Source organism: Chelonoidis abingdonii, chromosome 3 (genome assembly GCF_003597395.2).
Source record: "Chelonoidis abingdonii isolate Lonesome George chromosome 3, CheloAbing_2.0, whole genome shotgun sequence".
Classification (NCBI taxonomy): Eukaryota; Metazoa; Chordata; order Testudines; family Testudinidae; genus Chelonoidis; species Chelonoidis abingdonii.
The window spans coordinates 88,416,855-88,441,918 of NC_133771.1; the positions used below are offsets into that span (position 1 = coordinate 88,416,855).

General features: G+C 39.4%; 1 protein-coding gene across 1 annotated transcript in view; it reads left to right on the forward strand.

The window, feature by feature from the left end:
• The window catches only part of AMD1 (adenosylmethionine decarboxylase 1), a 46,649-nt gene extending 23,983 nt beyond the window's left edge, over positions 1-22,666 (forward strand). Inside the window, exons 2-9 of the mRNA XM_032762540.2 lie at positions 6,069-6,155; positions 10,595-10,721; positions 13,873-13,975; positions 16,425-16,467; positions 16,565-16,709; positions 17,958-18,050; positions 18,150-18,305; positions 20,443-22,666. Of these exons, the coding sequence (XP_032618431.1) occupies positions 6,069-6,155; positions 10,595-10,721; positions 13,873-13,975; positions 16,425-16,467; positions 16,565-16,709; positions 17,958-18,050; positions 18,150-18,305; positions 20,443-20,583 (895 nt within the window). The 3' untranslated portion in view covers positions 20,584-22,666. The remainder of the gene's footprint in view (positions 1-6,068; positions 6,156-10,594; positions 10,722-13,872; positions 13,976-16,424; positions 16,468-16,564; positions 16,710-17,957; positions 18,051-18,149; positions 18,306-20,442) is intronic.
• The last annotated feature ends 2,398 nt before the right edge of the window (positions 22,667-25,064 follow it).

The window sequence follows — 25,064 nt, forward strand, 5'->3', positions numbered from 1 at the left end:
TCGATTTCCGTCCACACTAACCCTAATCCGATATGTTTATATCGATTTTAGCGCTACTCCTCTCGTCTGGGAGGAGTACAGAAATTGATATAAAGTGCTCTTTATATCGATATATAGAGAGCGTTGTAGTGTGGATGGGTACAGCGTTAAATCGATTTAATGCTGTTTAAATCGATTTAAACGCGTAGTGTAGACCAGGCCTTAGCCAACAGAAAATATATGTACGATTTTAACACTTAACACTGTTAGTATCAGAATGTAGGAACTGATCAGCAATGAATAGATTGCCTAGATTTTTTTTTAAAAAGTCTTTAAATATCCCACTTCAGGAGTCAAGGGAAAAATCCTTCACTTGGGTAAAATAGATGAATACAAAAGCCAATCTCATTTGTCACTTGAACTGCACAAAAGGGGGAAGATGCAGTCTGTCTTCAGTGTACTCCTGAATCTAATTTTATGAAATACCCAGGTATCTTTTTGTTCCTCTTAAAATTTCATTTTATCAAGTCTTCTCAATGCCAGTTTGTTTATATAGATTATACTGTGATCAAATGCAGCATGTTGGAACAATACTTTTTTAAATCTGAAAAACCTGTTAAACTTAAGAGGTGGAAGGAGATTGTGCTGTCTTTTGAGTGTATAAGAACACAGCATAAAGGTAAGCACAGATGATACTGTAGGCATACAGCTGACTTAATAGTACAGGATGTCTTATTCAAGCAACTACTATACAGGGTATATTTTTTTTAAAAACAATAGATTTTATTTAAATCTGTTTTTTTGGTAAAGTGCTTTTTGAGGAAAAAATCCATCTTAAAGATAGCTTTAATTAAGATGCATTGTAGCTCAAATCTCAAATTCATATAATGGAATAGGGATTATAAAGTCTAATTCTATAGAATGAGACAATATGTTCATGTAATGTTTAAGAAACGTTTTGTAAATGAGTTCCAATAGTTCATGGATTAGGGACCAATTTTCTGAGGCCCCAGGGGCTTGTGTATAGATTTAGGTTAATCTTTCTATTCACCCAATGGGACTCAGTGCTTAGTCTAGAAGATACCGTCAGAGATGCTTAGTTTTGCAGTTGTCAAACTGTGGATTTTTCTCCAGAGATAGCATGCTTGTTAACAGCAAAAATGTTTTTAAATAAAGACCTCAACCCTATTGTCCCTCTGCATATTTGTGTACACAGAATCAATCCCTTACCTCTCTAAAAGTGCAAAGTTTCAGAAAGTTCAATGAATAGAAGATCATTGGGGGCAGAATAGATCTGGACAAAAAGAACCTCTACCTCAGTATAGCGCTGTCCTCGGGAGCCAAAAAAATCTTACTGTGTTATAGGTGAAATCATGTTATATTGAACTTGATTTGATTCACTAGAGTGTGCAGCCCTGCCCCCCCCTGCTTTACCCCGTTACATCCATTTTCGTGTTATATCGGGTAGTGTTATAACAGGGTAGAGGTGTAGTCTGGAGATAAATGTGAAGGGGGTACTGGCAGTAGAAACAAAAGTGAAACTGTTTGAGCAGCATGTTTCAGAAATCTTGGTCTTTCTGAGTGTAACCTTCATTGTTTTGAGATCTACCATATGATTCTCAGAAGGGAAAACCTATAATGGCAGCAGGCTGTAAAGAGACCTAGTTTGGGAATAAGAACCATTCAAGAAATATGTTTGCTGCTGATATTTTAAAGAGTCACACCAGTGAACTGGTGGAAGTCATTTAAGCACTTGAATTCAGAGACTGTTGAAGTGATACTCTCACTTTTAACAGCAGTAGCTGCTTCTACTGGTGTAGAAATATTTTCTTCCTTTGGACTAATTTATTCCAAATTGAGAAATCATTTTGGACCCAAAAAAGCAGGAAAGCTTGTTTTTTTTTCCAGATCATAAACAAACAGGAAAATGAAGGTGAAGATTACTGAGTTAGCTGCAGAAGCCAATATTTGAAGTTTCTCATGTTGACCTGGCTGACAGTTGATTTAATTTTTTTAAATATTTAGTTTAACTATGTTTGTTAAAACTAACCTGATTTTAAAAACTTGAATATTTAACTAAATTCAAAAATTCATTCTTGTTTCGTTAAAATGTTTGCTGTTGAAGAGAAAAATGTAAAATACATAACATTTTAGTTAAATAAAACATTTAAAATGTCTGATGTTCTCCTAATACAGCATGGCAAGACAATCCTGCAAATATTAATGATTAACCCATTGAATTGGAGAAGTTCACCTCCCAGTAACTTCATAAATATCTGCTTCAGTTACCTTTGGTAAATGAAATAACAATCATTCATTTTCTGATACAGCTGTAAAACTAATCTGAAAAGTTTTCAAAATCACTTTAAAAATGTATAGTGTGTACCTTCTAAAAATGAAACCTACATCTATCTCTGAGTTGTGAAGAAATGTATTAAGGTTAATAATAAACAAGAATGCATTCTTATGTAGAAATCAGTGATTAAATTGAGTCTTCCTGACTAGTGATGTAAATTGGTTTGATTTAAACCAAATCCACCCTGCATACACTACTCAAAACTTGCTATGAGATGCACTGAGATTTAGGAGTATCTTTAGATTGGTTAACCAAGAAATAATTGTTTTAAAAGTTCATAACAAAATTTTATGGATTGTAAAAGCTTGTTAACTTAAACTGTGAAGATTTAGCAGTCTAGAGCAAAGTGGGAGGTGGGAGAGAAGATGGTCAGCTAAACTACCTGTCAGACAGTAATGGACTTCCTAGAATTTGTGCTTGGCAGCTACAAGGATATTTAGAAATGTGCATTTTAATTTGATGTAGTTTAACCAAGAAGCCCAGCATAATTTTATAGATTGGGTAGCATTTTCTTAATAAATTGTTTAATTTAAATGTGCCCTAAAGCAGTACTGATGGAATTGAAGCTGCTTTTTTAAACTTACGAATACTGAATGATCTGGTGATTGGGATGTTTACTGCATAAATAAATTGGTTAAGTGTAATAGGAAGTCTGTAAGAAAAAATAAGCAGGAAGGGAAGAATGACCCTAGATAATCCCCTTCTCTACAAACATTTGAGGGAGATTGAGGCAGTGCCAAGACAGAAAATGTCCTCTGCACATAGGAATTTTTAAATCTGCTAGAGTTCTTTCAGAGTAAGACTGTTGGTATTGGGTAGTGGGGAGCGAATGGAGCAAGCAGACTTAGGCAATGGTTACATGACAGAGTTCACAGTGGTGCTGCTGTAGTGCTGTTAGCCTAAGAGGCAAGCGCCTACTGGTGTCAGAAGTTAAGGTACCATCAGGTGGTGATTAGCCTTTAGTGTAAAATGGACATGCATGAAGAACATTTGTTTTAAAACCCTTTCCTCATCCCTTAAGTGTTATTGCAGAATAACTCTCTTCAAGAAGGCTGTTTTGTCACTCTACACAACTGGTGAGACTCCCTAAGGGAAGAACTACAGGTGCCAGAACCTGGGTAAGCGCTGTTACACAGGGTACTGCAACCAGATCTAAGAGTGAGAGAACAGCAGAAATCCACCCAAGAGAGGTAAAGGCACAAGGCCTGATCCCTTGAGTGGTAATAAGGGGCACCTAGACCAGAAAATGAACAGAGTGGCAGTTAGATAAGTAACTGACAGGAGATGCAGATTAATATATTCAGTTGAAGAACTAAATTAAGTCTGTCTTCTAGTTTTTTTATAGATACTTCATCCCCTTAGACTTTTAAAAAAAACAACAAAAAAACACAAACGCCTGCTGTGCATTTTAGATTCCTTCATTTCAGATAATTGATTATAGAAGACTGAAGTACTACAGATGGTAGACTATATAAAATGGGTTGCTGGAAGTGTTTAGTGCTGAGTTCAGAGTTCAACTGAAAGTTACTGCTTTAATCTCTAAGGGTTTAATTCTCAAATGAATTTTTCTTCAGTTGCACACTTTCTGCTTCTTTCTCATTTGAGTTCAACTTTGTCCTGGCATTATACATAGACGAATGGGTTTTTACTGCTAAACTGGAATTTGGCATTAATTTCGTAGTTGTGAAACACTTGATTTCAGTGTGCACCATCTTCTGATTACTCAATTTATTGCCATTAAATGCAAGTTTTAAATGTTAAACAGTCAGGTGAAGTAATTGGTGTGTGGAGGCTTGCCTGTTACATTTTTATATGTTGTCATTCATTAAGAAATTAGTTGGTGTTTAGTGGTGGCTGTAGTTAACACTGATCACTTATAGAAGAGATTTATATGTATATATGGATGCATAACTTTTTCATGATGAAGCTATCAAATGTTTAGCTTTACCAAGTTTCAGTAGCTATGGATCTTAACACTTTTTTTTGTGGTTTGCATTATTTGAAATCTTAACTTCCATGGAAGTTACACATTAGATAAATGTAGGAGAAGTTCTGGGAGTCTGAAGTTTCAGTATGATGTTTTGTTTAGAGATCAGCAATGTATACCAGTGGTCAGTATATTTTTTGTGCGGAAGCTTAAAAATAGTGTTCTAATAGTAAATATTCTCTACAATATGGTGAATAAGTTAAGTTTCGGTCTTAACTGACCAGATTTCACTTTATTCATTGAAACTTGTTTGTGTGTTGGGGTGGAGAGACAACCTGTCCTAGTGCATCATTCTGTGATTACCAGGGCATTATAATCCGGTGGTTTATCCTGTGTGGACTACACTTCTTTTTTTAATCCTGTCCCATAGAAGGTTAACCTAAATAAAACTTAATGTTCATGTCATGAAGCTGCTTAAAGTGGCACTAAAAAACTTGATTTGTAGTGTTAAGGTGGGGGGGAGAATTGGTTTTTATTTTAAAAAAAATAAAATAAAAGCATATGGCTTGTTCATACAGATTTAGACAACATCCTATATTACTGCTGTATGCCAGTTATCACGGATCATGTCACTAAAACTAGATGTTAATCTCATTTGAAATGATGATCAGAGTTCTGTTCTAGGCTCTGTCCAGATATATAGTCCTTTCCCCAAAGACCATACAGTTGAGACAAAGGAAATATACCCCTTCTGTAAAATGGGGAACTGAGGCACAGACTAAATGACTTGCCCAAGGTTACATGGCTGGTTTTTCTTAGTAGCCACCTAGTGGTTTTTGATCTCTAGTCTAGACCATGGTTCTTCAGAATTTTATAGCACTTGTTCACACTCAAGGAAGCTGGAACTTTGTATGAAGAATATTGGTTGAAATACACTCTAACTGAAACTTCTGTAGCTCAAATGCAGGTTGTCCATTTCTAATCAAACTAGTCAAGTTTGCTAAGTAGTTGCTGTGACTATAGATCGCAGTTTCTATAATAATTATAACATAAAAACATTGCGGGTATTTTTACAGGTTCGTTTTCGATGTTGCTACTTATTGTCTTTCCTGGTAAAATGGGAATGGAAGGATTATGTCAATATTTACATTGCACAAGCAAATTAATACTCATCTTTCATCTCCAAGAATGTTTAAAGTGTTAATATTTGAAACCACAATTGGGTAGCTAAACTGTCTTGTTGAACAGATGTGTAAGCGGTCAGTTTGTGACATGCCATGGTCAATTAGCAGGTGGGAAAAAGATTCCTGACTACCAGTTAATGCCAGAGGATGTTGTCTACAAATTACAAGGAACTAGTGCCATTGGATGGTGGAGGAATGAGTGGTTAGCTGAGCTGAAGAGTACCCGTTGCAAAAATGTAAGGGAATTGGTTTATGAATCTTCTCTAGCAAAGTATGGAAGCAACTAATTAACCGAGTGTGGCTGTATACTTGGTCCAGAGGAAGGAGCGGTTGTGATTGCTTTAAATCCATATGCAGTGTCAGTTAAGCCATGGAGACTTAAAAACAAAACTGGTGGAAACCAGCTGGCTGATGTGTAAACTTAAACTGGGGCAGTAAACTACCATTTACCAAAACTAAATGTGAAGGTATTGGATGTGATATTTCTTGTGGTTTACCACTTTTAATATAAAGTCTTCATCATAAAAATGATACCATATCTTAACTATAGAATTAAATGGAATTCTTTGGCAAAAATCGCTTGGTGTTTAAATTAGCTTTGACTTACTGATTTCTTTTATAGGTTTGAGTGGGACAAACTTTTGGAGAATGTGCATTGTTTGATCATAAGTGTGACAAAAACTGACAAGCAGGAAGCTTATGTACTCAGGTAAGCCAATATTCCAACAAACTAGTTTGTTTTACACGAGCATACACATAATTATATTCTTCTAAGTAGCAGTCATTCCTAGTTGTAGTCTCTCTAGATTTTTATCTGATGTCTACATCTTGCGGTGTCTCAACTGTAAACGTTTCACATTTGTGCTTAATTATCATGAATCATTTTATAAAGGTTTTGCACTACTGCTTGTCTTGTTCTGCATCTCGAAGGATTAAGGAACTAGCTTTACATCTGTCTAGTTCTATGATGAATTTACTTGATCAGTAGACATTGACTTGGGATCAATAGGAATCTCCCACATTAAGGGTTCATGAAACATGTACAAGGATTAAGTTCAGCAGTGTGTGAGAAGACTAACTGAAAACTTAATTTCAAAGCTAGCTTTATTATATCTACATGAAATATAGAAATCAGACTAATTGCTCTGGAAAGCAAGTATAGCTGCAGAACTAAGGACGTCCATAAACAAATCTTCAGATTCCCTGAAATCTCTGGAATTTCTCCTCCCTGGTTTCTGCAGCTGTGCTGCATGAATCTTGAATGACTTATACTACAGAAAAGAATCTTCTGAACTTTCTCTTCTTTCAGTTGCTTCCCCACATTCCAAAAAGTGAGAGGCAAAAACACTTGCCTGCCTGTTTTGTGTATGACTCTAGATTTTAACTTTTAAGTTTTTTAGTCAAAAGAAAGGTGTGGAAATAAAGGTTGATTTCACTCTTTCATTTTCACTACAAGGACCACAAACTGCACCTTGGAGGCAGTCCTTCACAATACAGAAGTCTGTTTTCATAAATATATTAATCAAAAAATACAAAGCTTGTGAAAAACTCCTGAAGAAATTGTATTAGAAAACCTTCATCATCTGCAGTCTTGTACTTCATTGCTGTTTAATCTGCTACAAATCCATGGCTGCAGAAAATACACAACTAGATAAACTGTGCACACAGCATAACCCCTACTTTTGTCTCTTAAAGGAAAAATGAATCTACAGTAATAGTACTCTCCATAAGCGAGCCATCCACAGGGAACAAATATTTGAAGAGGTCTGACATGGCACCAGCAGAAGGGAATAATAAACATATAGCCACTGTGTATTAAACACTCTATCTCCCGGTTCAGCTAATAGTGTACTTGAGTATCTGACTCACTGAAGTTAGTCTGTCAGTAGTCACTGATTTGTAATGAACGTGTGGCTTTAAACACAGATGTTGACTGTGGGGGCTTTCTTACATAACACATGTATCTCATGCCATAAGTTAAGAGGCAATCTGAATTCTTACTAATTGATTATGAAATGGAGAAGACTGCCTCCAAATAGTATTTAACTCAAGAACAAATTCTGGAACTGGCAACTTACTTGTTCAGCATGGCTAACAGATTCTGCAAGTTTCTTACTAAGGTTAATTTGTCAGATAGTGTGATCTTAAATCCAAAGGATCAGACCAGGTTAGTAACTGAAACGTCCGTAAATGTATCCATGATTAAACGCTGCAGCATCTCATTAGTATATGCCATTTGAACTAACTTTCATTGTGTCTGACAAATGTCCTGTTCTCAATTTAGTTTTCATATTCAGCTTCTTTAATCCATGGTTCGGTTTAAAGGTATATTGATGATATTTTGGTATGTATTCCTAATTCTGGAATGCCACTATGGACAGACACTAATCTATAGCCTTTTGGCTACTATATATTCACTGGCAGATAGAGTAAAATACAGTTCTGTCCAGGCTGCTCTGCCTTTCTTGATCTAACTTTTCACTAATTTGCTTTTTCAGCTGAAATGTATGGGGCCCAAATTGTCATGTATATGAGTGCCAGAGGCGTATAAGTGGCTGCTTAAAGGGGCATGATTTAAACTTCTAGAGCAGTTTAAAGGAGACCGTACTGTAAATGAAAACACAAGGTTTGCTCAAACCATACCTTGAAAACAGTATACAGTCTGTTCTCCTTGGTGGCTGTGCAGTCTCTGCATTCTTCACAGAAATATCTGCACTGTTTTAGATACAAACTTCCTCCTGTCTAGCTTGGGAAATAAAAAGCAATTGATACAAGTGTATAATATTGATAAAAGAAGCTAGTCTTCAGGGAAAAATCCATGGTTGGCAGGGCTAGGGACAGTGAGGAGTTTCTAAAGTATATTGGAAACAAGAAATCCTACCAATTGTATAAGCCTATAAGTGGTAAATAATGAGGATAAGGCAGTCATATATAGGAACATAAACATAAGAATGGCCATACTGGGTCAGACCAATGGTCTGTCTAGTCCAGTATTCTGTCTTCCAACAGTGGCAAATGCCAGATGCCTTAGAGAAGGAAACAAATATTTGATGATGGTATCTTGAGTGTAGGAGAGAGAGGTATAAGAAAATCCAGTAGTTGGACAAAATTCAGACTGGAAACAAGGTGTAAATTTTTAACAGGGTAGTTAACAGTTGCAACAACTTATCGAGGGCTGTAGTGGATTTACCACCAATCGCAATTTTGAAATTGGATGTTTTTTGATAGATACATGCTCCAGTTCAAACAGGAATAATTTTGGGCAAGTTCTATGGCCTGTGCAGATTAGATGAATCACAATGATCCCTCTGGCTTTGGAATCTAAGACTTTATAAAAAGCAGTGAGATTTTGTTCTGGTCCACTTCATTTTTTCAGTGCCTGTATATAAAGCTAATTAGTCTTAAAATGGAATTGCTCTTGTTTCAGGAAAGCATTTCAGTAACTAATTAAAGCTGTAGTCCAAATTCTGTACTTGGAATTTCTGGGAAAATGTATATACTGCTTGTACTGTAGTCTTAGCTTCTAGGGTAGCAAGACATTTCACCCACTGTTATAGTGAATAGTAATGAAACCAACCAAAAATCTTTCCTAAAGAAACAAAGCATTTTCAGGCAAGGAAAGTTACTTTCTTTTAGCCAAAGATGAATTAATTTGATGTATTAGATACAGTGGTCAAACAAATATAATCTGAAACAAATACTGAGAACGTGGGCATTATGCATCTGATGATTCAAATTAAACAGTCTTTCTGAGATTTACTGGTACCTTCTTACATGAATGCTGACATTGTTTTCTGATAGCTGTATTTACTAATCAAGATTTGTGTATATATTATGCATCTTGGAATGCTCAAATACTGAATTGTACATGAATGCTTGCCTATTTTTGTTAATGCTTTTTCATATGCAGTTGCAGCAAGTAAACAGTAAATTATCCAGCTGCTGCTTGTATCTGATACGTGCTTATCCAGAAAAGGCATAACTATTCACAGTTGTGGAGGCTAATTCCACACACTTGTACTAAAGAATCTTGATTTCTTATTGTTGACATCTCAGGCCAAGACTTCAAAAAGTGACTGACTTCTGGATGTTCAAGTTGATATCTTGAATAAATCTGATTTTCAGATTGTGTTCCTGATTTTTCTGATAAATCAGGCCCTTTCTAGAAATTCTGAGCACTCAAAAATAACTAGCCACATCTGGAAATCTTGGCTGAAATCTTGCTGATTTGTCAGATGTGGGTGCAAAGGCCTATTGCAGCAGCTGGCTTTGTACACTGTAGTTACCTACCTTAGCATTGATAAGCTTGGCTCTAGTGTGATGGAATTAGTATAATCCAGGAGTGGGCAAAATACAGCCCATGGGCTGGATCCAGGTCATCTAACATTTATGTCCAGCCTCCTCTGCCCCTTTGTGATATGAGTCCAGGCTGCTAAAAGTCCCACAGCACAGAGGGGTGCTGCGGAAGGCTGCCTGCCTGCTGTGGCCCCCCACGGCTCCCAGAAGCGGTCGGCTGCTGCTGGCACATCTCTGCATGCCCCTGGGGAGGGAGGCAGCTCCACACACTGCTTCGGCCCCCAGCACTGTCCTCACAGTTCCCCACTGGCCCCCTCCCCTCCAAGGGGTGTGCAGATGTGTGCCAGCAGTAGCCGGCCGCAGCCACTTCCAGGAGTGGCGTGGGGCCACAGCAGGGCAGGTAGCCTGCCTGAGACCTGCTGCGCCACTGGCTGGGAACTGCCTGTGGTAAGCACCTTGTGGCCAGAGCCTGCACTTCATGCCCATACCCCTTCCCCAGGTCAGAACCCCCTCTTGCATCCAAACTCCCTCTTAGACCCTGCACCTCCTCCTGCACCCCAATTTGCTGCCCCAGCCTGGAGTCCCCTCCTACACCAAACTCTCTTCCAGACTCCGTACTCCCTCAGTTAATATAGTAGAAATGTACAGCCTGTGACAACTTACCAAAATTCATGGAGTGGCCCCTTGCGAAAATTATTGCCCACCCTTGGTCTAATCATTGATCTCCAAATCCTGCCTCAGGTTTATTTTGTACATAAGTTTAATGTGCATATACTGTAACCCTTGTTGATGGTGCTGCACAAAGATCTAAACCACCAATCCATTTTTAATATGACATTTTCTTTTTTTCAGTGAGAGTAGCATGTTTGTCTCCAAGAGACGTTTCATTTTGAAGACATGTGGTACCACCCTCTTACTGCAAGCACTGGTTCCCCTGTTGGAGCTTGCTAGGGAGTACAGTGGGTTTGACTCAATTCAGGTAAGTTGCCAGAAATACAACTAACAGATTTGGTGCAATGTAGTACTAAAGACCTTTGAATTCATTTTTCACATGTAGTCTTTCACAACTTCCATGAACTCTGCTTCCTTTAATGATGTAATCTCCTCTCCTATAACTTTCATACCTTTCTGTACCAAGATGGCATTCATAAATCCTGTATGTACTTTTTAACTTTGTTCCTTTTTTAAAAAGGACAGGGTCAAATTATCTTAATACTTCTCAAATGTAACTCAGAATTTGAAATAAGATTGCTGCTTTAGTCTTTAAGAAACATTTTCCCTTATATATTCACTGGATTTTATTGTAAAGTTGTTAGTGAGAGCTAAAATGTTGCTTATGTGGATTTAGCTCTGAGGAAAACTCCAGATTCTACATGATTGTCTCCCCTTTTAAGAGTGGGGGTGTGTAGAGGAATCACATGGAATTTGCAAACAAAAGAAAGCAGAAGTGAAAACTTGAGGCCCATCAGTCTAATCTTTAACCTTTTACATTTTAAAAAAATTACCAGAGATAAAGTAGCTATTCAAAGATCTGTATCTATTGAATGAATGCTCTTTTTTGCCTCATTTGGTATAGGAAACCTGATAAACTAACTCCAAGTGGGTGCTCCACTTCAAGTGCACATGCCTCTTGAGGTCTTCATTGAAGGTTTTTCTGTTAGCAGTGTCTGTTTCACCTGTATGTGTGCCTTATGCTGGACAATCAGGCTGCATAGGAATGCACAGGCAAACTGCCCTCGGTTCTTTTACCACCTTGGCCTGAAATGGAGCTCTAGTGTGCCTCAGCAATTTTGTATTCTTATAGTTTTGTTAAGATGAGTTAGTTGTTAGCCGTTATAGTTAGTTAATAAGTGTTAGAAGAAAAAGTCCTCTATTCTCTTGGGGAGGCGTGTCTTCCTAGCAAGGCATGCCTGGCTCCCAGATATAAGTGCTGCCTCTCTTGCTGAGAGGCCATACCTTTGAGTGACAGCCACTCCAAGTGTCTTGCTTGAGGGAATCCCACATGTCCTGGAACTGCAATGTCTCACTAGCCCTCAAGTTGAGGATAAAGAACAGGGAGATTAAGCTCAGACTGTTAATGATAGGCCAGTTACTTTGACCATTGTCTTGAGTCAAGTCAGGAGATCCCTCCCCTCCATGCATCTGTCTCTAGACAGATCCGAAGCAGGCTTCCCCTAAGAAGTGAGTCATTGGATGATTCTGAGATGGCTTCCAAAGAGGAGAGGAGTACAAACTCTTATCTGAAGGACCCTGTTCCAAAAGGCTCAGGTCCCCTGTGAGATCTGTGGTCTCCAGATCCTTGAGCTCTCAATTTGGTACCATTGAAGGACAACTCCTCCAGTACTGGAGGAGCTTGAAAGCCCTGGAGTTCTAGTGGGAGACATGGCTCTTACAGGGCTTCAGTATTCTGTTCTGGGGACAAGGATGGCAAGCATAAATATCCTGGTCCAGTACCATCAAACTCATCCTTCAATTGGTATCTACCCATTCTGCACCCTTGGTACCAAGCAAGCAGTGGAACCAGACTCCATCAGCACCTACATCAGTATGCCCACCATTGGCAGTACCATCAGCTTTGGCTACCATGTCCTCCACTAATGTGTCAGTACTCCTTTCCTTACTCAGACCTGCAGGAGTTCAGATATGCGAGGGAATTGTCCATAACAGATGAGCAGGAATCCCTGGTCCTTGTCAGTACTGAGTCTGATACTGAAACCTCAGTCTCCAGACTGCTACTGTCCCCTGTACTGCAGGACTCACCACATTTTAGCTCAACTCAACTAAGGTCCATTTGGCTACAATATCAGCTTTTCATCTGGCTGAAGGGCTTTCTATATTTTCTCATTATGTCTCTTAAGTTTAATAAGGGTTTGGCAAATCTCTACCCCCAGAGTGGAGACCCCACTTTGACCTGAGACCTCAGCCTGGTAGTGAATTGCCTTATGCAACATCCGTTCAAACCTGTGGCAACCTGATCTCTTGCGTTTGTGTGAAGACTCTTTAGTAGCCATCTTGTCAGCCTGTAGAGTTGGGGAGATTTCCCCCTTTACAATATTCTTAAAGGATACAGTTTCTTTATGCCCACATCCTAAGTTCTTACCTAAATTTCTGAGTTCTACCTTATTTAATAACCAATTTATTCATGTACAAGTGTTTTTCCTCAAGCCACATAACTCTCTTCAGGAGTCCTGTTTCCATACCCTGGATGTTGAAGGGCTCCCTCGGTCCTTTCACTTAGATAGGACCAAGCAATTTTGAAGGTCACTCAGGCTGTTCATGTCTTTTGCAGATAGATCCAAGGTATCCAGGATTTCTGCTCAGACTATCAGGATGGATATCTAGATGTATTGTCACTTGTTGTTAAACTGCAGACATTCATCCTTCTGAAGGGGTGATAGCACATTCTGCCAGGTCACAAGTAACATCCACAGCATTGCTTAAGAATGTACCAAGTGTCTGAGATAGGTAGGGCTGTTACATGGGCTTCAGTACATACATTTTTGAAGTAGTGTGCTTCAGTTTAGTCCATACTGTCAGATGCGATGTGGCTCTTGGTATTGCAGTACTATCTTTAGTTGTGGATCTAGTTCCAAAGCTCGCTCCCTCCCTTTGGGGGAAACTGCTCAGAAGTCACCTGAAGTGGAGCAGTACTCAAAAGTAGTAGTCACTCATCTTGTGCAGTAACTGCAGTTCTTCAAGATGTGTGCATCTATGGATGCTCCACTACCTGCCCTTCTTTCCCCTTTGCTTGTTCTCTGTGGAGACCTTCAGATGGAGAAGGAACTGAGGGAAGTTTGCCTGCACATCTCTGTATAGCTTCTGACATGAGAAGGCGTAGGGCATGTGCAGAGGCCAGATGGGCACTGCAAGCAGAAAAATCTCTGCTCAAGGGCTTGAGAGGCATAGGCACACCCTAAAGTGGATCACCCATGGGAAGTGGGGAGGGGGGGGGACATCTCAAGGGACTGCAGTTACTCTACAAGATGAATAACCTCTTCTTTACTGATTTGTTTAGTAATGGTGAGCATTTTGAATCTAATTACCCTCTTAGTTGCTGTCCAGCTAGAATGTAAAAATATCTAGAATAATACCCAGGCATACTAAATATCCAAGTTGACTTTATTTTTCAGAGCTTCTTTTACTCACGTAAGAATTTCATGAAGCCTTCCCACCAGGAGTACCCACATAGGAATTTCCAGGAAGAAGTAGAGTTCCTTAATGAAATTTTCCCAAGTGAGTTAATGGAATTGTCATTGTCTATTTATGTATTAAGAGCATATGTTATGTATTCATTTAAGTCTGACAAATAAATTACCGATTCTTCCTGTTGCAGTCATGACATCCTGCACATGCTAAGTGGCTCTAAGTTGTGAAAACATTATTGTAGCTCGGGTAGGCAAACTTTTTGGCCCGAGGGCATCATCTGGGAATAGGAATTGTATGGCGGGCCATGAATGCTTACAAAATAGGGGTTGGGATCTGGGGGCGGAAGGGGATGTGGGCTCTGGGGTGCAACTGGGGATGAGGGGTTTGGGATGCAGGAGGGTGCTCCGAGCTGGGATTGAGGTGTTCAGAGGGGGATCAGGGCTGGGGTTCAGCCATGTGAGGAGGCTTGGGATGCAGGATCCAGGTGGTGCTTACCTCAAGTGACTCCTGGAAGCAGAGATATGTTGGTGTGTGTCCGTCCCGTACCCCGTCCCCTCCCCCCGCTCCTATGCAGAGGCAGGGCCAGGTGGATCTGCACACTGGCCCATCTGCAGGCACCACCCTTTCAGCTCCCATTGGTTGTGGTTCCTGGCCAATGGGAGCTGCGGGAGTGGCGCAAGGTGCAGGCAGTGTGCAAACCAGAGCCCCTTGGCTGTCTCTATATGAGGAGCTGCAGGGGGGACATACCACTGCTTCCGGGAGCTGCATGGAGTGGCCCCCAACCCTACTCCCCAGCTGGAGCACCAGACCAGGACAAGCCCCCAACCCTGCTCCCCAGCAGAAAACTCAAGGGCCAGATTAAAACGGCTGGCAGGCCGTAGTTTGCCTACCCCGTTGTAGCTTTTCAGTCAGTACAGGCTATCTCAGACTGCTCCACCTCTGAACCAAAGACTGTACCTGCTAATTTCCTGCCTAGGGTACATTAGGGATTGCATAACATAGAAAAAATAAATTTTTAAAAAGAGCCTGATAGGCTTTGAACTGGTAGTACCTCAGGATTAAAGACCTTGGCATGCCTACGCACAGTGCTGCTCTACTGGCCAGGAATATAGCTGCTTCACTGTGGACAGGATAAGTAGTAAGGGACTTAAATTGCAAAAGGTAGATTTAGGCTAGACATTGGGAAAACTTCCTAACTGGAACAAGGTAACTAAGAGGTGGTGGAATCTGTCAGAGGTTTTTAAGAACAGGTTAGACAGTCACCTGTCATTAGTGGTCTAGATAATGCATAGTTCTGCTTCAGGGCTGGGGACTGGACTAGATGACCTTTGAGGTCCCTTCCAGTCCTATGTTTGTGATTTGTAGGGTTTTGATATGCTTAAGCCATCAGTGTTAAAATCTTAGAGCTCCTCAAACAAGTGGCCACTGAGGGTACCCGGCCTAATAACTACAGCAAGGTGGCTACTACTGTATTCTTCTAAGATCCTAATAACTTTTTTAAAAAGCATTCAGGTTTAGTCTTACACTGAAGGGGCTCTAAATCTTTCACTGTGAGGTTCCATGCTGTCTGTTAATGACATGTCTGATGTGGAACATTCTAGCATCATAAACTCAGCCTGGGATCTGATAATTGAGCTAGGTTCTTTTTTTGTCACCACTGGCAAGCTTCTATAGCCCACGTTATGTCCAGGTGGGAACTTGTAACACCCCACTGTTGTGAGTGAGGTGAGATATGCAGAATGATAATTGAGTGGGAAGTAGTAAACAATGCTTTTGACCTAAAAGAGAGACTAGAATCGAGCTGATATTTAGTGGTGGTGGCTCTGTAGGTTTCAGAAACAGAAAGCAGTGTAATCTTATTAATGTTAGATGAGATTCTGAATGCACCCAGGGAGCAAATTGGAGTAAAAGGCGTCAGTTTTGCACTGTTCAAAGCAGAACCACAGATGTACTAAGCTAGGTAGCTTACAAAATTCAAAATGCTTTGAAAGTACTTTAAATATTCTCTGTTAACTTGTAGTCTCCTTTTACTTTTTAATCTATTGATCCTGAATGATAGACTATACACCCTTATATTAATGTATTCAGTTGCTGAGCTAGTGTACTTCAGGTATGTTTTGTTATAGTGAACAGCTAGCTTGTGAGCCTGCTGTTTAAAGACCTAGCCTGTAACTGTGTATCCTAATGGGTCACAGGTCTGTTTTTAATTCCCATTGCCCTTATAAATAAAACATACTAAAGATGTTCCATAAAGGTTAGACTTAAAAGAGAAATGATGGGTTTATGTGACAGTCTGTTAGAAAAGAGAAAAATGAACAGTATCACAACTGCCTCTGATACTATATTTAGTGGCCTTATCTATAGGATTACAAGAACAGGTGTAGTGTGCCAAATAGATGGGTAATAGACAATTTTAAATGTCCCATAAATGATTATTGCATTGTCCTTGTTAAGAATAGAAATTAGGTTAATCCTTCACTGAGAAGGGAATCAGCTGTGGTGTATTATAAATAGACTTTCCTTCTGTCCCAAATAGATGGAGCAGCTTATTGCATGGGGCGTATGAATTCTGATTGCTGGTAGGTATATTTTTAAGATTTTGAAATCTGTTTTCTAAAGTACAGGTCAGTATGAAGTGCTGCTAGTATAATACAGAAGTGATTGTATATTAAACAGGTATTTGTACACTCTGGATTTCCCAGAAAGTCGGGTAACCAATCAGCCAGATCAGACACTGGAAATTCTAATGAGCGAGCTCGATCCAGTAGTTATGGACCAGTTCTACATGAAAGACGGTGTTACTGCAAATGATGTCACTCGTGTAAGTCTGGAGTTTAAATTTTATACAGGATGGTCAGAATTGAGCAACTGTAGCTTCACCTAGCACTTGCTGATTCATAATCTGCTCCATGTGGTAGGGAAAGATTAATAGGGAAAATGCCATGGCAGACACACAGCTCAGACTCTCCCAGAGCCAAAACAAGTTGGGAATTCTGGAGACAACTAATTTTAGCAGAAGAGCACCTTTCCCCTCTAGTGTCGCTATTTCAGGTCACTGAAAGACCATTGTACCATCTGTTGGAAATTGCTGATGGCAAGCTCTTACTGGTGGTCTGGAAAAGAGGTGAAAGAGTTCCTTAGGAGAAAGGACACAAACCCACTGAGTGAGACTGAAATAGACAGACGTAAAACTGAAGAGATGGAGACTGGCAAAAATAAAAAGAATGGACAAGTCAGTAGTTTAATTTTAGTTGAACCATATGGCTGTCAGTCTAAAACTCAAACAAAACTTCTTCCCTAGAACTGTGAAAGTTTAAAAAAAAAAGAGGGGGAAAAAAAAAAAAAACCACCAAACCTCTTAAGGTGCAAGTTGATGAAGTTCCCCCTTCTGATAACAAAATTTAGGTATGAATTCCATCTTTTGTGACCATTACCTCCCTCCCAAAAATTTTAACTCGGGTAAAAAGACAGTCACTGCTTCTCACTGAAATATGCATAGGACTTCAAACAGATGGCTTTTAAGTGAATGACTGTATAGTGCAAGTACTGTCTGGGAGACCTGTACTTTCAGTGAAATAGAACCCTTCCCTTAGAACATGAATAGGGGAGAATGTTGTTCAGACTTCAAAGCAAATCCAAACAGTCCTCATTACTCACTTTGGGACTGCTGGGACTATTAAACTCCATTTTTATCTGTTGCAATCATAGCTGTAATTGTCAATTACACCCTCATCCTTAAATTGCTTTTCAGTGAAACATGCAACTGGTACTAAGAATTAGTATGAAAATACATTAAAGATTTGAGGGAAAGGGGCCAGGCCACCTTGATTTCTGGGGCAAGTGTTTCTACAGGACTAGGGCTAGATACAAAGCAAGTCTTTGTATAATGGGCCTCTAGTTGATGATAAATTTCTTCTTTCCCTGTCTGAGCAAGAATTCTGACATCCCTTCTGAGTCTGGTCTCTTAAATTGGACTTCACTGACTTTGTATTATTCAAATCTGGTTACCAAAGTAAGGAAGTTCATTTGTATAAAGTGCAAAGTATGTAACTTTACTTCTGCGTTTCAGGTGAGTGGAATTCGTGACCTGATACCAGGTTCTGTCATTGATGCTACAATGTTCAATCCTTGTGGGTATTCAATGAATGGGATGAAATCGGATGTAAGTTTCATACTTTTTCTGCTATCATCGAATATTGACACCTAAAGCATTGTTAGGTTTCTATGAATGATCCTAATTAATCTTTTCTGTCTTCCTCAGGGAACTTATTGGACTATTCACATCACTCCAGAACCAGAGTTTTCTTACGTTAGTTTTGAAACAAATGTTGGTCAGACATCCTATGATGAGCTGATTAGAAAGGTTGTAGATGTTTTCAAGCCAGGAAAATTTGTTACCACCCTTTTTGTTAATCAGGTAAGTCTCCTTTCGTTAACTGGCAACTAAATAAGGTAATTTTAGACATAGATGCCAACTAAATAAAATCTCCTTGCTTTAAAATCATTTATTTCCCTTCTCCATTTCCTATAATTTCCATTTACATTAATTGAACAGTAGCTGCTTTGGGCTAAAGAGAAGAAGCAATCGTTGGGGTCCAAACAGTCTTCATAATCATAATTTTGGCATACAGTAACTCCTCACTTAACGTTATGTTCCTGAAAAATGAGACTTTAAGTGAAATGATGTTAAGCGAATCCACTTGCCCCATAAGAATTAATGTAAATGTGGGCGGGGAGGATTTAGGTTCGAGGGCAGCTTCCACTACTGTGCAAGCACCAGGGGTGGGGGGCTCAACCCTCAGCCTCCCACTTCACCCCTTCCCCCAAACTCCCACCCTTGACCTGCCTCTTCTACCCCCCACCACCTCCCACTTTACTTTGCATGCTGCATCCTGGCTCCTCCCTCCCCTCCCCTCTAAACAATGCAAGACAGCTGATTGCCATATAGGAAAGGGAGAGGGGAGGTGTGCAGAGTCCTTGCCCCTCCCTCCTGCCTGGGGCAATCAGCTGGCTTGCTGTGTTTGGGAGGCAAGGGAGGGAGGGGGTACCTGCATGCTGAGTCTTCCCCCTTCCTCCAAAATGCTGTAAAGGAAACCACTGATCTGTGGGGTCTGCTGCAGGGAGCGGGTTATAGGGAGGCTGCCAGCTGTGGAGAAAGCAGACAGCCAAACAATGTAAGAGTAGATCATTGCACAACTTTAAATTAGTATGTTCTCTAATTGATCAGCAATGAACAACAGTAATCGGGATGACTTTAAGTGAGGAGTTACTGTATATCAAACACAAAACTTAGAAGTCAGTTAATCTGGACTTCAAGCCAGCGCGCTCAAAATATCTTCATTAAGAAATTGCTAAAATACAGGAATAATCAAGCTTTAGAATTTTCTCTGGTCACTTTTGAATAGACATTGTGGATATAGACCGCTGCCCCTATACAATGCTGTCTTCAGGAGACACAAAATTTTACTGCATTATAGGTGAAACCATGTTATATTGATCTTGCTTTGATCTACCAGAGTGCGCAGCCCGTCCCCCTGAGTGCTGCTTTACTGTGTTATATCCGAATTCGTGTTATATCGGGTCGCGTTATATCGGGGTAGAGGTGTACCTACCATATATACTCGATCATAAGCCAGTTTGTTTATAAGCCAACCCCCCTACCCCCAAGATGGATAAGTAAAAATGGAAATTTTTTTATAACTCGTTCATAAGCCGGCCCTGTAATTCAGGGGTCGGTAAACTTTGGTTTCCAGGCCATCAGGATAAGCCGCTGGTTGGCTGAGATGATTTGTTTACCTTGAGCATCTGCAGGCACAGAGGTAAACCTAAGTAAACAGTGTCCCAGTGCACCAGCTGCTTACCCTGAGGGGCTGGGACAGCAGCTGGTGGGGAAATTTTTGGGAGGGAGAAATTGGGAGTCAGGGGAGTAACCCCTATGACCACCCCCCACATGACCCCACCCCTAACCTAGGACCCTCACACTGTCCCCATCAAATCCCTTCCCACCTTAGCTGGGGAGGGCTGCAGCCTGCTCTAGTGGCCCAGAGCTGCAGCTGCTTCAGAGGCTGGGGGCAGAGCAGTGGAAGTGGAGAGACTCGGTTCTGCTGCCTCTCCTTGCTCCCTCTGTTGGGGGGGAGGGGCTGTGTCCCACCTCTCCCTCTCTATACCTGTTCATAAGCTGACCCCCTTCTCTAGTGCTTCCCTTTACTAAAAAAAATTTGGCTTATGAACAAGTATATATGGTAAATAAGAGCTTGATTCTTGGTCACAACTGGTAGTTCTAGAAGCACTACTTTTGAGTGCTGATCAGGTCATCTAACCTGCATATCTGCTACAGAGGCAATATGAAAGACCTAGGGAGCCGGGTAGGAAACAGAATTATGTTAAGAGACTGCAGTGGCTTCCTACAGCACTCTCATTCAAAGAACCAGATTGATAATTGCATCCCAAGAACATGATGCAAAGTAGTTTAGAAGTTTGTATCTGCTGAATGTTAATTTAAGTAAGAAAAAGTTCAGAAAATGTAAGAACGTAACTTTTTTTTTTCTTTCTAGAGTTCTAAATGTCGCACAGTGTTTTCTTCTGCCCAGAAGATTGAAGGGTTTAAACGTGTTGATCGCCAGATTGCTCAGTTTAATGATTACAATTTTGTTTTTACCAGTTTTGCCAAGAAGCAGCAGCAGCAACATAGCTGATTAAGAAAAATGAAGAAAAAACGCAAAAAGAGATCCCTTATAGAAGGTGGTGGCTGCTTTCTAGTTAATGATTCAGGGGGCCGTGCTTTCCACTACCACCTTGTAGTTGCAGAAAGCCCTAGATGTAATCATAGTATAATCATTTTGAATTGTATGCATTATTATATCAAGGAGTTAGATATCTTGCATGAATGCTCTCTTCTGTGTTTAGATATTCTATGCCACTCTTGCTGTGAAATTGAAGTGCATGTAGAGAAATGTTACTGTATGAGCCTTTACAAAACTTGTAAAAACAACTCAATTAGGATTTCACACAGTATAGCTTTTCTCCAGGTATCACCAAAAATTCCCCACAGACAAGGCTTTCGTCCTCATTAGACATTGGCTTCAGCCTTCTTCTCATCTTGGACAGGTTTTTGTTAAATTGCTGCCAGATTTTTTCATCTATGCTGTAATTTCAATCTTTAGACCATTTCTTGACAAATTTGTGTGTTCTCTAATGAAATTGATTTCTAAGTCTCATTTCAATGGTTGAATCAAAGTTCTTGCGCTTGATGGAAATTTGGCAAGATTGAGAACAAGTAAAGACTACTACAGATAGGGATGTGGTTTTCTTATTTGAGATACAATAAAAATTACTCATAGCTTTAGTCCTTTAAACTCATAGGATTTTGTTCAAGAAAGACTAAAGGGCAATATGCTATAGCACTGTGGGATAATGCACTAGCCTTTCACTTCTAGAGACTTGGGTTCAAATATTAGCTTAGGTCAAGTTTGGTCTCATCCCATTTACTGCCCAAGTTGATATTGGCTTGTAGGGTAGTGTACATTCAGAGGAGGCCCAGGAAATAATTTGTTAGGATACAGATGCTTTGGCATAGTTGAACTGGTGCTTTGCAAGGCTGTTACTGTTGCTTATTTTTCACCTTTTTGTAATCTACTCAAGCTACATGTTTTTAAGACTAACTTACTAAAGCTGGTGCACTCAAATTTGTTGGCAGATGGACCGAGCAAAAAAGATGGTGGAATTTATCAAACTAGCAATGCTAATGAGCTTGGGTCATTCTCAATAAACTGTTACACTAATTTTTTCATTTCCAGTTTTGAGAAAATATGCTATAAACTGGTCTAAATGTCTGTTTTGTCATTCCAAACAAAATCAATGCCTTTATCTTGTGACTGAAAGTCCTGTGGCGTTGTGCATGTGACTAATGCTGTATTCGACAGTGTTGTGACTTCACCTGTTTTCCTCCTAACTAATGTGGTGGTTCCTTTGGCCATGACTTGATGGCATTAAGTGAATGCATAGAATAAGAACTGTCTAGGACACCTGGACACAGTGAAATTAAAATGCTATTTATAGAACATGAGTAAAAGTATGTAATTCAGTCACTTAATGTATTGACTAATAGATGCAGGCTTTCAAGAGTTGGCATATTTTCAGATGTTTGCAAATACTGTGGGATTTTAGCAGATGAGACCAAGTTAATAACTACAAATTTGAGACTTCCCTCTTGTCCTCACAACATTGTTTTGACTTTTTGGATTGACGCAGTGGTGTTTTTTGTTCCTTCCGTATTTATAAATGAAGCACCTTTTTAGTGTTTCTAAACTAAGAGAAATCTGCTTGGTTGGAAATCAAGTGGTTGGAACATTATTTTGACTTATTTTAACCATATTGTTGATTGAAGACTTCATTGAAGAAGTTATCTACCAATGTTAACAATTTTCTTCTGTAGATGGCACCCAGTGTTTTTTAGGTGCTTTATATTTTGAGGACCAATATTTTAAGTGGTTTTTGTTCTTGAACATTGTCCCAACTGATTTGACATTGTTGGCTTGAGGTCCTATAATACAAACAGACCTAAGATCTTTGAGTAAAGTTGAAAAAAAATGCAAATTTATATAAACACGCCTTAGATAGAAAATAAAAGCTGTTGAATGGATTATTAATGAACTCTCTTTGGTGATCAGGAGAGGGGGAAGTATGGTTTTATAATTTCTCTATGGTGTTAGACTTTGATAATTTAAATATATCTGTACTACAAAACTTAATGCTTCAATAAAAGTTTGCTTAATAAAATGTCTGTAGTGATCCAGTATGTTACAAATCACACTTTTTATGCTTTTTTTAGAGCTTAGCTGAAATATGAATCAGATGATTGTATTTATTAGCTTGAATTTACTTGGGGATATGCACTGTATACATTGAACAGAATATATACTTATAGCCTAAAGGGACAGTACACCAAAACCAAGTCAAATGAGATGTTAAGCTGCTGTTACAAAGGTTTAACCTATTCTTTCCAAATAAATACTTACCACATTAACCAAATATCAGTTTCTCTTCTGCTGTCTATCCTATTATCCAATCCGTGTATGCTTGATAGCATTGGGAAGTTCATGCCATGAAATAAAATTTGGAATTCAAGCCCCTTAATTTTGCAGGTTTTCTGTTAACCCCTCAGCATTCATGATAGTTTCAATAGTATGCTCATCAGACTGCCTTTGCAGACTACTGGCTAAAGTTTAAATCTAGTGTACTATCTCTTGAGGTAATGCAGACAAGTCTCACCTTCAGGACAATCCTAAGGAGCAGAAATTAGTGGGTAGTGTTCAGCATGTTTTCAGCTGCTCTTATTGCTACACTTAAACACAAAATTGTCTAACCTTGTCTTATGAACAGTCCTGAAGCAATTTGTTTGAACTTCCAATTAATCTCCATTGGAGAGCTCTCTAGGGAATCTGAATCCCGAAAGCATCATCTTACAAAGATTAAATAGGAGTATCTATGAAATTTTGACTGTCATGAAGTCTTTGCTAATCATGTTTCATATAGAAATGGTTGGGATCTTTAAACCATCTTTAAAATGTTCTTTGTACAAAGAACATTTTAAATACTTGTTGAGAGTTTATACTGTGTGAGTAAAACAAAACTAATCATTAATCATGTGCTAGTCTAGATGAGTGATACTCAGACTGTGGCTCTTTAATGTATCTTCTGTGGCTCCTGGCAGCACATAATAAAACTCCGATTTAATTAACCCAATCAGGATGCTTTAACTATGCTGTTAACTTAGTGGCAGTTGATAACTTGGTTATTAACTACTTTGCTGCGAGAATAATATATAGAAAAACTAAATATTTCCCTGTCATTCACACTGTGGCTCTTTTGGGTAATGTTGACAACTAATTTGACTCCTGAACTATTGAGGTCTGAATATCTCTCTAAATTATCAGTGAGCATTTTGAGCTATGTTTTCCACTGTTGAAAACTTCAGAAATATTGAAGATAGCTGAATTCTTGGGGTAACCTTGTCTAAGCAATATGTTCTGTTCTTTGGCACTTCTGTAGTTTACTACAATCTGAGATTAAATGTACCCATTTTATTTGACAAGTTTACAGTTAAGAGTGTTTTAAGAGCATAACATAAGAATGGCTATACTGAGTCAGAACAGTGGTCTGTCTTGCCCCATATAATGTCTTCCAACAGTGGCCATTGCCAGATGCTTCAGAGGGAATGAACAGAATGGGGCAATTTATCCAGTGTTATTGCCTGATGTCTAGTCCATTTTCTGGCAGAGGTTTAGGGACACCCAGAGCATGGGGTTGTCCCTGGCCATCTTGGCTAATAGCCATTGATGGATCTGTTCTCCATAAACTTAACTAATTTTAACCCTATTAAATATTTGATACATACGTTTCATCTTGTCATTCATAACACTTTAAATCTAATTCCAAAAGCTTCATATTTTACAGATCCTAGGAATCGATAATGTGAACCGTTTGGTTTGTCCAGCCACTGACCTTGAAATTAGAATCTTTGCCTGAAGTTTTCATAGTAATACTCTACTACTGCTATTATATAGCAACTTAATTGTTCCATAGAAATAATCAAATAGAAATGAGTATTGGGACTGTGGCTCAGAATTGTGCTCAACCAGACTTGTTACGTAACTGGATACACAATGGTTACTTAGCTGATCGTTCTGATTCCTTAACTTTATCTTCAGTATGTGGGAGGTCTTAAAACAATATAGTAGGCTTTGCAGTTAGTCTGTACTTTAGGGTATATGAGCCTCAGTAATGAACCTCATTGTGCCTAGCTACTGTGCAATCTGGCCTATCCAGTCAGATCAGAATCTGAAGCAACACACCCTTGTCAAGTATAAGCACTCATCTATATGGTTTCCTAAAGGGACATGCACTATGCTAGGGATTGATAATAGTGATAGACCTTGCAGGTTGGTAAATGCATATTTCCATTCTTTGATGGGGAAAAGGGAGAAGGAGTTTGGCAAAGTAGGATTGTACACTTAGTATTTGATCCATTTCTGAACTTAACAGCCACAGTGTGGTCCACTACCTACAATTCTAGTAAAAGGTCCCCATTAGCCTTCTTACTTGGGGTGGTGTCCCTGAAGCCTTTGTACACCCTAAAACATATAGGACTGCAGGTCAATTGACTTAATTAGCACTA